Source organism: Papaver somniferum, chromosome 5 (assembly GCF_003573695.1).
Source record: "Papaver somniferum cultivar HN1 chromosome 5, ASM357369v1, whole genome shotgun sequence".
Lineage (NCBI taxonomy): Eukaryota > Viridiplantae > Streptophyta > Magnoliopsida > Ranunculales > Papaveraceae > Papaver > Papaver somniferum.
The window spans coordinates 142,220,660-142,234,382 of record NC_039362.1 but is presented as its reverse complement, the minus strand read 5'-3'; the positions used below and the strand labels follow the sequence as shown (position 1 = coordinate 142,234,382).

The following is a 13,723-nucleotide window of genomic DNA, read 5'->3' as shown; positions in this document are numbered from 1 at the left end:
TTCTGCAAGGATAGGCCAACGAAAAAATGAGCTCTTATTTATTGACCTGCACCTGAAGCTAGAACATCAGACTAACTCCACAGTAAATAATTTCCGCCCTATTAAGCTTTGATCTCATGATCTGCACTTACCTACATCAAGCCAATTATTGTGCTCCAAATAAATTGGACCTAACCATGCCCATGGATTCATCTCAGTTCCCAATTAAACTTAACTTGTCCAAGGACTACTAAGGCATCGAAATCAAGATTTAGTCCCACACGGACTAGGCCAGAGTAGAGGAATTGAAACAAGACAATATAAAAACAGAAGCTCAAATGGAGAACAAGCATACCTTTCTCGGCCTTTTGGCTAAGATCAAGTGTAGTATCTGTTCTTATCAGTTTAATATCTGATATGTGAGCCATCGGCTCACACGATATTAAATTAATTTTTTTCATGGGGGAGTTCCCATCACAGCAGCTTGCTGCTGGGGATCTCACGCGTCGCCCTTGCGTTGCACTACTGCAAAGGCCTGGCGCACCCCCACCAAAACTAATGAAAACATCGAGTTCATGCTTCACCTGTTATGGCTCAGGAACCCCAAAATGCAAACATCTCAACTTGGCAGTAATACCATGTATGTTTGTCGTTGCCAACTTCTTCTTGTATCTGGAGAATCAAAATGCAACCACAAATCGTGGAACTAAAGAAATAGCAGGTGAGCGTTCAACACCAGCGACTCCTCCGTAAGTTTTTGCAAGCCCACTTAAGATATTACCTGTAGCTGCATAACCAAATGTGCACCAAAAGGTCGAAGAAACTGGTGTCCCTGGCCGTCAGAATCAGATCCAACTGTCACAAGATCTGAAACGAGCTCACATTTGCAGACTGACCGAGTTGGTGGGTTACTTATGTACATGCTACATGCATGGCTAGTCTTGCTATTGCACAAACTCAGTTTCACGACCCTGCTAAGAATCTAAGGCTATGTTTGGTTGATCTCTATCTATCCAGTCATGCTGTTTAATCAAGCTATCCTTTGATTGGAAGTGTATTCTTACTGCATAGTCCTTTTCAGGGCTAAAATTGCATTACCTAGCTTGTAGAGATTTGTGTGGTTGAGTTCAGTGAAAATGATCGATTTGTCAAGTAATCAACCAATCAAATGAACATGTCAAATATACACTCTTCAGAGGAGTGTGCACAAAATTGAACTCCTTCCACACATGTATATACGTGATCAAAATGTTTTACACTGGAAGGTATTAATGCTGAGTGTTCAAAATTGTGGCATTCAAAAAAACATTATCAGAAGCTGCCATTGTTCCTAGTCTCCGAGTGTGTCAAACTTGCGGCATTAAAAAAAAACATGCTTCTGCTAGAGAGACTCACTTTTTTCTCTTCTGTTAGAGAAACATAATTTTTTCAGAGGAAACTACAACAGATATCCTAAGGAAGAATCATATCAACAAAATTAAAATTGCATTCTTTACACGTATCAGCTGAGTAAGAGCCTGGAGAAAGAAATATGTAACGCAAAAATATTTAGTCAAACCTCAATTTCCTTGCCCTTGACCATGATCTCTTTGTAAGCATTAGGGTCACGTTTCTTCAGAATGCCCCATAATATGCCACCACCATAGCGATGACGCTTTCCATCAGCAGTCATCTGTCCTCCACATGCCTGAATTGCATCCACCTGCAAGTTTAAAATTTCTATTTACAAATTCCAAGAAAATTCTGAAAGAATAATGACAAGTAAGTTTGTTTTCAGGATATTAAAGTAAAAAAAGATTATCCAACAGAAAGTAGCACATACAGGTGAGTTGATATGCAAGATTCTTCCTTCTTTAGTTCTTTACTTTCATTCTTGGGAGTAACTCTAGGATTTTGCATAACTAGTAAGGTCTTATTTTTACATTTGCATTTCTTTGTGTTCCTTCTTGTTCCACGGTTTCTTTTCAACATAATGTTCAACTTGCATGTCTAAGCTTACATGTCGAAAATGTGGTGAAACTCCAGTTTACCAATTTACCTAGATAGCTGCGATTCTCTAGTTTGCAGCTATTGGAAACAAATCTTCACTCTTACTGCAAACTTTCCAATGGTAGTCTACAGTTGATAATAACACCAAAAATGAGTCACTGGATCAGAAACCAACATTGACACAACACATAGACTTAAAACAACTTTAGAGCGTTCAGCTCAATTACAGACATAGACGTACCATGTTCGAAACCACTCATTCCTTGGATCTGTGTACAAACCTGCTAACGAGAGTAAAATACAGTTTTAACTCGATGAGTAATTGTGGGGTTACAAGCTGGACAATACACACACTGCGAAAAGTGTCACTTTAATAGTTTTATTCCTGGAAATTCACTCAAAAAAGAACATCATGGTCACAATTCACTTGCACAATATGTGAAAGAGAAAAAACATCTCACCTCGTTGACAATATCGCTCAGAGCAGAGACACCAAGAACACCCACAGCATTCCAAACCAGATAAGTTTTTCTCTCCTTCAAGCGTTTACAAGTATCAATAACGAACCTACAGACACAGAAAAACCAAACCTAATAAGAACTAAGTCAGTATTGTACGAAATTAAATAATCCCACACCTTACATAGAACAGGTAAACACCTTACATAGAACAGGTAAAATTAGAGAAATCAATTTAGTCAAATAAGAACAACCAACTTCTTCTCTAACCAGAAGACAAATCTATTTCCTTTTCGTCATGTATTCTTTTCTTTGTCAGCTAGACAATTTATCTTACTAAAAAAAAGAAAAATGGTAAGAATTGATGGTAAGCTTACTTATTCATGTTTTTGATAGCTGGGGCAGGACCAGTCTTCTTGCTTTTAGTCTTCTTCTTCTTGTTTTTATTCTTCTTCTTCTTGTTTGTATTAGATGCTTGATTTATTGTAACGTCACCCCTGCTTCCCATTTATGTCAATCCTAAGTCTCCAATCTTCCCCGTGTACTCTCCTTCCACAGACTTACTAGTTTCAGTCAACTGCAAACTACCAATTTGTATCCTACACTCCCCTTCTTCCAAAGTCTCTGAATCAAGCATGTCAGCATCTTGATAATCTTCTAGACTATCGTCTTCGGAGATAGCTTTTAATAAATTCTCACTCCCCTCCATGAAACCTAATAACTAATAACCTAAACAAGAAAGCGAAAAAGGTCATCAAATTGCACAAATGTACACAAAAAAACTCAGGATTTAAGAACTATGTGCTGTACAAAAAATCTGTAAAGCATAATTAACGAGCACTGATGATGAGAAAAAAATTAAGACATTGAACTTCTATTTTAACTTTAATACTAAGCTGTGATAGAAGCATAACTTGAACTACAATTGTTAACTATTTTATAGACAGCTGATTCTGTTGTCTTTGTTGCAGGTAAAATCATAAATGGAATTAACGGAGATATCACCATTGATCGCTATAATCTGGTAAGCATATTCAGCATTTGACATGACAACAATTTCCCATCACTTTATATGGATTTCACACACTCCCAAGTCGCCACATGTCGACACCGCAATCATTCTAGATTTTGGTGAAGCCATGTCAGCACTAACTATCCTGATTGGCTATTCATATAAGACAAAATCCAACAGGCAACCCCAGACAGAACAGACAACCTCAACAGTCGCTTAAAAATTATACATTTGCATTTAACAGCCGCTTAAAAAAGATACGGTACATCTGTATATATTTTCGCACCTATTGGTGGTGGCTTTACTTAGATCTCTCAGAAATGTCGCCAAAGTAACAAAGGTCACATCTTTCCAGATGATTTTTAACCCCCTCAAAGGAAGCAAAAGAAAAAACGTAACCTTAAACAATATTATTACCAAAAGTCAACAAGGTAACTCTTTTTCTAACCGGCACAATCCATGAAGATATATCCCCTGTTCCAAATCATAACCTTTTAGCTTTAGATTTAGGATATCACATCGTTTTGTAACATTATAAATACACATGCACACTACAGCAAAACTACCAAACCCACCACTTTGCATTTCCAAAATTCCAAAAGAATGGACGATGACAGAGAATAGCATGAGGCTATGGAAGAGACAGTTACTTGCCCATCCAGTAAGTTATTACTAAAATGCTTACTGCGTTGTTACTATTTTGCGAAATAACAAATGCAGAAGAACTATGGAACCGGTAGTGGAGACTCCTATCTGATGATATTAAACATGGACAAAAAACTGTATCAGACAGTGAAGATTTTGAGATCGAAGATGAACAACTCAAAAAGAAAACATGCTCATCAGTCAAGAGCTATATGGCACTACAAACCTCCACTTTTGAGGTTTTTCTATGGCTGCACAAGGGATTGAACATCGAGCAAAGAAAGGTGCTCGAGGCAGTAACAGAGGCGGTACATAAAAGGTAAAACAGGGGAGTGGTTTTCGTCTTAGGAAGTGGTGGGACAGGAAAAACTTATCTATGCTAAATCTTGGCAGCCGCATTAAGTTCAAGAACAAAAATCATTTTAAGAGTAGCTTATAGCGTCACTGTCATTGCCTGAAGAGAGGACAGTGCACTCATTACAAAATGCCCCTAGAATTTGATGAAACTAATGCTGTGACATACCGAAAGAAACACGTTTGGCGGTGTTAATATGCACGGTAGACTTAGATTCTGATAAAGCAAAGTCATAAAGAACCAACGGGTTTCACACAACATTGTGTACAAAGTCTTAAGTAATTTACACTCGGGTAGCAGTCAATACACAATTTGATCTGGTTGATAGTAAAATATACCTACATAACATAGAAAATGGCAGGCCCTGCCCAAAATTACTTTTGAACAGACCAAAAATTATCTTAGCAACATCCTCATACTTGAGATATTCTATCCCTCAGTCAGATAGTTAGTGCCCAATAGCTCCAATTAATGATTCCTAAACTACTACCATTTATTTAATGAATCTAGGAGCATCAAGGAGATAGAGTAGAGAGTAAAGGCATCTCAATTACTCATCTATAGACAATATCTTACATATCCAACTGAAATATCCAGACGGAAACATTTCAATACAGTTAATGATGACGATTTGGATGACAAAATCAAAAAATAGATTTAAATTCAAGTAAACTGCATAATAAAATGAGATTCAACATACAATTCAGTAACTTAAGAGCTTGTTGAAGTAGAAATGAACAAGTGCTCCAATTTAATGGTCAGTCCTTTTAGACCCATGAGAAGCATCAAAACCCTAGTGATGAAGAAGACAATAGATATAGAGGTGATGGATTATCTGGGTGTCAATAGTTACCGCTTCTAGATTTCATGGGAGGGACAAATTATACCTAGTTAAATACCAATATCATGACTTCAAATCAAGAATTTCATTTGATGAATTCATCACAAACAAAAATTGAAGACAAAGATAAACCCTAAACCCTTGATTTATTACAGACCCAATAAAGAAAAAAAAAATCAAACTTACATAATCGAATACCAGAGAGCCTGATTAAAAGAGAGGAGTAAAGAATTGGGGTTCGAATTGATCGTACCTTAAATATGCAAGTGAATCCGAGATGATGATGCAAATAATTTTCCACCAAGATCGATTACTAGTCTTACGTTGGCTTGAGCTGGAGTTCCTTGGTTGATTTTGATCGTATATTATACCGTCATGTTTAGGAATAGTTGATGTAGGTTTCCGAGCATTAGAGAAAAGAAAAAAATGAGCAGAAGAAGAAGAAGAAAAGCCACAAGACCACTGGTGCTGAACGGTGTAACATCTCGGTGTTTATTTTCCTCCCATATAGATAAAACCTGATAATGTTTCTCTCCGCAAAACGATTAGTCCCACACTGCTTGTGTTCATTCAAGAGACAAGGAACGAGCGAGTATAAGTAGATGAGACATGGGAATGGGAAAACATACTTACCTGGACGGGGTCTATGGATGATCAAGAAGGTCCATGGCCTAGGTTAGCGACCTCCATTGCACACTAAGGATGGGTGCTCGCCTAAGATCTCCCCAATGAGGGAGAGTCTACGTCATAATTTGTTCCCGAGGGGGAACGCGTCCGCGCGGCCCCTGCCAATTCTAAACCAAATATTACCTTACTGGTCAATGGAAGGCTCTGGATACTTGTGTTCCTTCTACCATTAGCATAATATACGAGAATGAATCAAAGTGAATACTATTTCAATCCCCTTTTTAGGTTTTCCTTACCTCGAGAAGAATCACTAGGAAGGCAACCTTTCCTTCACCTAGAAGCAGAATGAGTACATTTCAGAAGCTTATTATTTCTCCTTTGGTTAGCAAGTCCAGAAAGATTAGTTGGAGGTGAATGATTAGTTGCCTATTTTTGGAGGGTTTCTCTTTCTTTAAGAAGAACCGAATGATCCTCAAAATAAAAAAAATTGCGTTTCTACAGGTTCAAAACATGCAAACCGACGACATCGATGGTTGTCAACACATTAAGCTTTATATACCACTATTTACTTGAGTCTCCATGTTCAATTTTCCTATTTGCAATGGATATTTTTCCTCAGCGTACGACCTAAAGCAAAATTCCTTTAATGAAAATTAGAACTAATCATTTCCAGTGAATAGAAGAAAGATGGTAACAATACTATGCAATTGAACATCGAGTACGCAACTGAACTAATGACACTCCACGCGTCCTCTTATTGATAGTGCTAAAAACGTTCAAAGAAACTTTATGGATCTGCTCCTCCATGTTGAATCAGATAACCTTAGTCTCAGCAGAAGCAATATCAAAGGTGGCGAGACTTGGTCTTAAAAACATTAGCTAATATAGTTGATGCTTGAAGTTTTTGGCGGGGACGAAACCTCTGCAACTGTCATAGAATGGATTATGTCAGAACTTATAAATAATCAAAACTGACCAAGAAATTGTTTGGAAACAAAACTAAAGTGCCTGGTAGTTTGCTAGAGAGTACTTAGCTAAGGCTGTTTTTGCAGTGAAATTAGCAAACCTTTACTAGGAAGGCAAATTTGAAAATACACTCATGCCCATAAACTCGTCTCTGCCCAAATTTGTTCCTAGGAAACTCTATTTTCTAAGGCAGACGTGTACTGTTGGAACAATTGCCGATTTCACACCTGCAAAACAGAGATTAAGACACGAAACAAACTGACGGCTGAGTCACGACCAGGTCGCTCTCTTTAGGACGTTTCGTGGCTCTGCCTTGAATTTTGTGCAAGCAGTTCTTTTCCGCCACAACGCCCCCAGGATAGAACAGCCGAGAAAAAAACACTCTTTCGATCTCTCACGCACACAATGAGAAATTGATCACTTTTACTCTCTCTATTTTGCTAAGTATTTTTGGTCTCTTGATTCTCAGAAAAACAATAGTGTAGAAACTTGTATCTTCTTTATGTTCTCAAAACTGTTTTTATAACCAGGCAGTCAATGCAGAATAATGGAGAATAAATTGGATTAATTGCTGCAATTAAAATTCCATTCGAAACAGTCAAAAAACGGGCAAATAAATCATGCCATAATTAGCGCAATTAAAATTAAGTGCAGTAAAACGGTTTGAAAAATTCTTTTAAACACAACAAAAATACTTTCCAAATTCAAGAGACCTCCCAAGACCCTCAAAGCCCCGCTCCCGGACTAATGTTATATATATAATAATATATATGCACAATCAAAAGGAGGAGGGATTCGATCCTGAGACCACTCTTCCAAATAACTAATAGAAAATCAATCTGAAATCAAACAAACAGTAATCACTGCAGAGGTACATCAAAAAGACTGTTGTTCAGTACCTTACATGATGCTCGGGAACCGTCTAACTGCATTCACAAACAAATAAGAAAAAAACGGAGATACATAACGGCTCAAGACACTGAAAACAGTTCAAGCAATTAATAAAGCTATGTAACATCCAGCTTTGCACAAGCTATGGCAGTAGATGAATATGTCTGGTGCAGAAGTGGTTCAAGAGAGGTAGGTCTAATTCACATAGTACAAGTTTTCCTTATTCAGAAAACTTGTTTCAAGTGGTACAATCTAGCTTTTGTTTTTTCTTTCTCTGTTCATGGGTTATTTAGAAAAGCAATGTCTGCCTTCAGTTAAGTCGCAGTAATACATTGATTCTTCGATCTCAAACATACAATACAACAATCTAATTGTATAACCATGTTCACTACTACTTTTCATTCATAATTTTTATCACCAAACAATGGCTGTCTCTCTTCTTTCCGAGCAAAACAAAACCGCAAACTAGAGTAATTCTTATTTAAATTGCATTATGCCGCAAATATCTTTCCTGACCACATCTCCTGGTGTTGCTCAAGGAACACATTACAGACCAAGATGCAGTTTCTTAGATTTTGTAGAGGCCAAAGGGCCTAGCAGTAAGCTATACAGTAGCTTACTATATTTCTGTCAGTGGAAGTAACAAGTAATAGTTCCATGATGTTCAAAGCTGAAGGTGTCGTAACTAGTTGATGCATTGCTTCGAAAATATCTTTGCAACCATCAAGCCAATTATTAAATACTAAAATCATCACTTAACGATGATTAAATGCCACTCCATCAAGCTTTAATCTCATGCATCAGGCGAATTATTGTGCTCCAAATAAACTGGACTCGTATCAGTCCCATGGAGATCGAGATAAGGTCCCACATGGACTAGTCCAGAGCAGCGGAATGGAAAAGAGACGGTATAAAAACAGAAGCTCAAACTGAGAACAAGCATACCTTTCTCGGCCTTTTGGCTAAGATCAAGTGTAGTATCTGTTCTTATCAGTTTAATATCTGATATGTGAGCCATCGGCTCACACGATATTAAATTAATTTTTTTCATGGGGGAGTTCCCATCACAGCAGCTTGCTGCTGGGGTTCTCACGCGTCGCCCTTGTGTTGCACTACTGCAAAGGCCTGGCGCACCCCCACCAAAACTAATGAAAACATCGAGTTCATGCTTCACCTGTTATGGCTCAGGAACCCCAAAATGCAAACATCTCAACTTGGCAGTAATACCATGTATGTTTGTTGTTGCCAACTTCTTCTTGTATCTGGATGGAATCTCAAGGGTCATCACCACCATGTCTAATATTCTTGTTTCAGAAAGAAATTTGGTATTGTTGACTGTCGAGTTTAACTCCCTCTCAAGACTAGAACTTTTCTTATGCTTGGGACCTAAATTACTGTACCATTCTTATTTTCTAGTAATTTTTTATGGATTTGTTTTGGTTCAGTTGGGATCTGCCTTGAAACTCGGAAGTCTTAATAGCTTCTCTGTCAGGTGGTGAGTTGAGTTCCCGGCTCTTTCCTATTTGTGTATTTTCATTCTTTGGTTTAATGACAAGGTTTACACAGTTAGCCGCTTCTTCTCCCAATTTTTGGGTTTCTTGCTCATAGTTTTTCTTAACACAAATGAATTCTTTATCCTTAATCTTCTTTTTCTTTGATGATTAATCTTCCGCCTTTTTTTTTTCCGTCCAGTCCAGGTGAGTTGACCCGGTGACAATCTGCACCAACCAAATAATGATGAAAGTCTAAGGTTTTGAACCTCAAATCCCACGCAATTGACACCATCACTAACGCTTGCCATCTCCACACACTGTTGGGAAAGATGAAAAGCTACACCTGGTGGCTCATTCAGTTTAAGCAAATGCATTGCAGATCGAACACCGTTATTTAGAATGCTAATTAACCAGAGTGCATAATGGATCAGTGTATCTTGTAAATTTATCTCAAATGGGATGGAAAAATGTGATAATCAAAGAGGTGGGAATGTTCTTCGCTATTTCAATCAGCACTTGTTACCTGCACGAACATCGCGCTGCACACAGTTCTCTACCGCGCAGGTTAGCAAATTGATATTTTCCAATTTCCCGTGCTAGATGTTGCTCTGTTGTTAGAGCTGATTACACAGCTTTGCAGAGCAGCAAAGCAACAAAACCATGGACAGCTTTGCAGAGCAGCAAAGCAACAAAACCATGCACCAGCCGGGAATCCAACCAGGGTCTGTACCGTGGCAGGGTACTATTCTACCACTAGACCACTGGTGTTGAACGTTGTAACATCTTGGTTTTTATTTTCCTCGCATATAAATCAGTTGATGTTTCTACCCAGCAAAACGATCAGTCCGTGGTGAAATGCATTAGAAGAAGCTACTCTTGTTGAGCCTGGATGCAATATTACTCCAACCACTATGTCTGGAATATGTCTCCAACTGCAGTTCCATTTACAGTCTTGCATACAACATTCATGGTGCAGACAACTACTTGTTGTCTTTTACCATTTGCACAATACATGAGAATTGCTTGAAGGGGCAGACAAACAAGGAGGGATCAAAATATGATCATTGAAGAAATAATATCAGAGTAATTTTGGTGAGTCTCAGAATCTCAGATCTTGCAAACATCAGTTTAAGTATTTTAAAGTTGACCATTGAAGTTTTTGTACGGATTTGCAGAACCTGTTTGTTGGCGGAAGCTATACCTCTGCAACTGCCATGGAACGGCCCATGCCAGAACTTATCAAGAATCATAAGGTGGCGAAGAAAGCACAAGGAGAAATAAGAAGAGTACTTATCTAAGGCTGTTTTGGCAGTGAAGCTAGCAAACCTTTAGTCCCACATCCTTCTAATCTGAGATGGGAATGCGAATGAAGGTATTATAAAAACTAGTCGATGCAGCCTGTTCAAGTTATCTTTGCGCTTGGGGCAATGACGCAGCTAATGAGGTAATAACCGAGGCGCGTCAATTGCTGGTTGAAAACTATTTCCAAACCCCCTCCTCGGCCTTGGGTCTCCTAGGGCCGTCGAGAATTTCTGGAAGGGCTCCCTCTAATCAAGGGTAAAGCCCTACAATACTTGGAAACTAAAATTTTATGTAGCGTTTACAAAACCAAAGTAGAGTTCAGTCCATTCAATACAATATTTACAGTCGTAAGTAATGTAGTATTAAGAATTACTAAGAAAGCATTTCTTTCTTGTGCTTCCAATTAGGCATCGGCAAAGGCTGAAGAAGAGGCATTTTGTTGTTTGAGTGCTTCAATCTGTTCTCTTCTTAGCATGGTTCTCATATTCGACCTTGGGTCATAGAATAAATATCCATTACTTGTCCTAATCAATCACAAAAACCAACAGACAGTGGTATCATATTAAGGAAATAAAAAGTTAAAACCTGATTTTTCCGGATAATCCTTAACCTTTCTTCTGCTCTTTCTAACTCGTTTTGTACTTGACTCTTACATTCACCATGGCCTAATGTGGTGCATAACAAAAAAAAGTTCTACATATATCTAGACAGAAAGGCGGCAAGGTCCTATATATCATATGTTGGCTTTTGAACAAAATTATGTCTCAGCATAGCTTTCAACTTTTCAAGCACTTCCTCGAATGTTGGGCGGCATTTTGGCTGACAAGCACTTCCTCTAATCAAATTGCAGTTACAAGTTAGAAAAAAGATTTTTCACTGACAATTTTAGATACTGCTATGTGTACTCGAACTGTTTTGTGGAAATGCTTAACTGAACATAGAGCTGATTATTTGACCTGTATAAAAACAAAAGCACGTTCCAAGATAAGCACAAACCTGTGCCAGCAACTCTCGATTAGAGATGCCCAGAGTGGGTCAGTGTCTTTTGGTATCTCATTTCGTTGGTTCATGAATCCTACAGCGGCAATCACCTGCGTAGTTCATCTCCACAATCCATACCTTGAGTAAGAATGTTACTTGATTATCACAGAATCATATCATGTGATGAACATACCTGCTTTGGGTTCAGGTCATTCCAAGGGATTTTTAGTGTGGCAAGCTCCCATAGAACAACTCCAAAGCTATATACATCTGACCTAATTAGTTTCCAATGTATCCGTTAGAATTTGCGGATCGAGCAAGAAAATAAAAGAGTGCAATCTCAAGAATTTGCTCGCTTACTTCTCATCTGCTGGCTCATTACGGATAACCTCTGGAGCCATCCACTGAAGTTGCAAAAAACAGCAAACAAAAATAATCTTGTTTCAAAGCTACAGCAAAAGGAAGCAAAAGAACTAACGCAATGCTTATTATGACGTGTGTTACCGTTCAATTTCCGGTACTTGTTAGGAATGTTGCATATTTCTGCCGTGAGAGACCAAAATCACCAACCTAACATGAAAACAATATCAAGGAGGTTAATGAATTATTTTCCTTCTCCGTATTAGCATATTATTAGCATCCCAGAAGATAGATAATAAGTACCTTCACACTCCAGTTCTTATCAACCAAAAGATTTGATGACTTCAAATCACGGTGAATGATTGGTGGGTTGTGACGATGAAGGTAATTCATTCCTCGTGCCTGCAAAAGAGGTAGACCCAGAAACGATATTTATATCTGAAATCTGGTTCCTGATGAACTTTCCTTAATAGAAGTTGTTGAAAGGAATTGAAAGGTAAATTATCCAGTAAGCAAACAATGAAAAACGGATAAATGTAGAGAACGAACCTTGGAAGGAACTCAGTAACAATACACAGATGCGGAGGTGAAGTTACCGCCCCCATAAAGAGTACCACGTTTGGATGCCTCAGCCTCTTCATCAGTAATACCTTCATTTTTAATACAGTACATACTTTTAGGCATAGAAATTTAATCCAATTCTACAGATGACAGAAATCTGAAACCTAAGCAATAGATTCACAGCGAAATCCAGCAAATATATAGACCTGTCTCCGAAACTTCTTTAAGCAATATAACTATTTGATGATAAAACTTAGCTTGAGTTCATAAACAAACCTCTTGTCTGAAGGAATGTTGCATTAGCAAGTCTTCTGAGTAATCAAAGTTCAAAAATACTTTGATTGCACAATCCTGCGAGATATGGAAATGAGTTCTTTTAACAGCTTGTTGGAATACAATCCCTCTGCACCATTCTGGGGCCAGGTTGGGTGACAAATGCTAGATCCTACAGTATATTGTTTGCTCCATTGTTTTTGAAAACCATGTAACGAGTCAGGTTTGACCCTAACCTATGCAGGGTTGGTAGGTCATGGGTAAAAAGTATGTGCTTCTTTCTCTTTTTACCTTCTAATTATCTGTCGGAGGATATACCTAATCATTTTCAAATTGACAATGTAGTCTGACAGAGATGCTCCATTAATGTGAATTTTATAAGATGTGGTACTTCTATCAAGAAATGTAGATTTCAAGATGGAAAGAGAAATATACCGTGCCGCACCAAAGACCATGGTACACAGTTGCACATGAACCTGTGACCCAACAACAATATATTATGGATAAGACAAAAGAACTTCATAGTTGATAAAGTAACACAGAAGTAAATGCTTTAGCAATAATGTAAATATTTACTACCTCGCCCAATCTTCTCACCGAATGTCAAATTGTTCAACGAGATATCATAATTCAAATAATCTGTTTCCATATAAAAATTGCGACGAGGACTGCTTCTACTGCCCATGCTACTTGTTCCATCACTGTTAGTAGAATAGGATAGGGATCTAGAGACTTCATTGCCACCCGCAACCTGCGGGATTTGTTGGCTCTCCCAGGACCATGATATTCCCTTCACTCTAGAAGTTATCATCTTGTAGACACCATTCTTACTTGCATCCTTGCCATCAGAAGAATTTCTGAAAGGATTCCTTGGGCATATGTTCTCAAGGGAAGGGTGCACCCTGTGGTCAGAGAGAGCGGCTTCCAATGTTTTCGTTTTCAGACATACTTTATTTTTTGATCTCGATATCTGATACAAAGTTGTGTTAT

General features: G+C 38.2%; 2 protein-coding genes and 4 non-coding genes across 12 annotated transcripts in view; 4 read left to right on the top strand and 2 right to left on the bottom strand.

Annotated features, from left to right (window-relative positions):
- The first annotated feature begins 330 nt into the window (after positions 1–330).
- Positions 331–528, top strand: LOC113285088. The gene has a single exon (XR_003328587.1). It is a non-coding gene; the product is annotated as a U2 spliceosomal RNA (small nuclear RNA).
- A 485-nt stretch (positions 529–1,013) lies between these two features.
- On the bottom strand, positions 1,014–5,907 carry LOC113282993. 7 transcript variants are annotated; one of them, XM_026532112.1, is made up of 6 exons: positions 5,533–5,907; positions 2,804–3,155; positions 2,430–2,535; positions 2,210–2,252; positions 2,018–2,094; positions 1,014–1,681 (listed from the first exon to the last, which is right to left on the bottom strand). In XM_026532112.1, exons 2-5 carry the CDS (start codon positions 2,932–2,934, stop codon positions 2,036–2,038), a joined length of 339 nt encoding a protein of 112 aa, XP_026387897.1. In that variant the 5' UTR covers positions 2,935–3,155; positions 5,533–5,907; the 3' UTR covers positions 1,014–1,681; positions 2,018–2,035. The 7 variants fall into 7 exon arrangements, 3 of the variants coding, with proteins under 3 accessions (XP_026387897.1, XP_026387898.1, XP_026387896.1); XM_026532113.1 differs by having other exon boundaries at positions 2,210–2,249; positions 5,533–5,906; XR_003327279.1 differs by having other exon boundaries at positions 1,332–1,681; positions 1,802–2,094; positions 5,533–5,906.
- On the top strand, positions 5,905–6,068 carry LOC113284843. Its single transcript, XR_003328407.1, has one exon. It is a non-coding gene; the product is annotated as a U1 spliceosomal RNA (small nuclear RNA).
- Positions 6,069–8,704: 2,636 nt separating this feature from the next.
- On the top strand, positions 8,705–8,902 carry LOC113284659. Its single transcript, XR_003328299.1, has one exon. It is a non-coding gene; the product is annotated as a U2 spliceosomal RNA (small nuclear RNA).
- A 1,763-nt stretch (positions 8,903–10,665) lies between these two features.
- Positions 10,666–10,821, top strand: LOC113284692. The gene has a single exon (XR_003328323.1). It is a non-coding gene; the product is annotated as a U4 spliceosomal RNA (small nuclear RNA).
- Positions 10,822–11,090: 269 nt separating this feature from the next.
- The window catches only part of LOC113279754, a 31,146-nt gene continuing 28,513 nt past the window's right edge, over positions 11,091–13,723 (bottom strand). The window contains exons 7-16 of the mRNA XM_026528424.1: positions 13,313–13,703; positions 13,169–13,209; positions 12,737–12,811; positions 12,449–12,549; positions 12,203–12,301; positions 12,044–12,109; positions 11,900–11,943; positions 11,733–11,814; positions 11,555–11,649; positions 11,091–11,393 (exon numbers count right to left, since the gene is read on the bottom strand). Coding sequence (XP_026384209.1) covers positions 12,289–12,301; positions 12,449–12,549; positions 12,737–12,811; positions 13,169–13,209; positions 13,313–13,703 — 621 coding nt within the window. The 3' untranslated portion in view covers positions 11,091–11,393; positions 11,555–11,649; positions 11,733–11,814; ... (1 more) ...; positions 12,044–12,109; positions 12,203–12,288. The remainder of the gene's footprint in view (positions 11,394–11,554; positions 11,650–11,732; positions 11,815–11,899; positions 11,944–12,043; positions 12,110–12,202; positions 12,302–12,448; positions 12,550–12,736; positions 12,812–13,168; positions 13,210–13,312; positions 13,704–13,723) is intronic.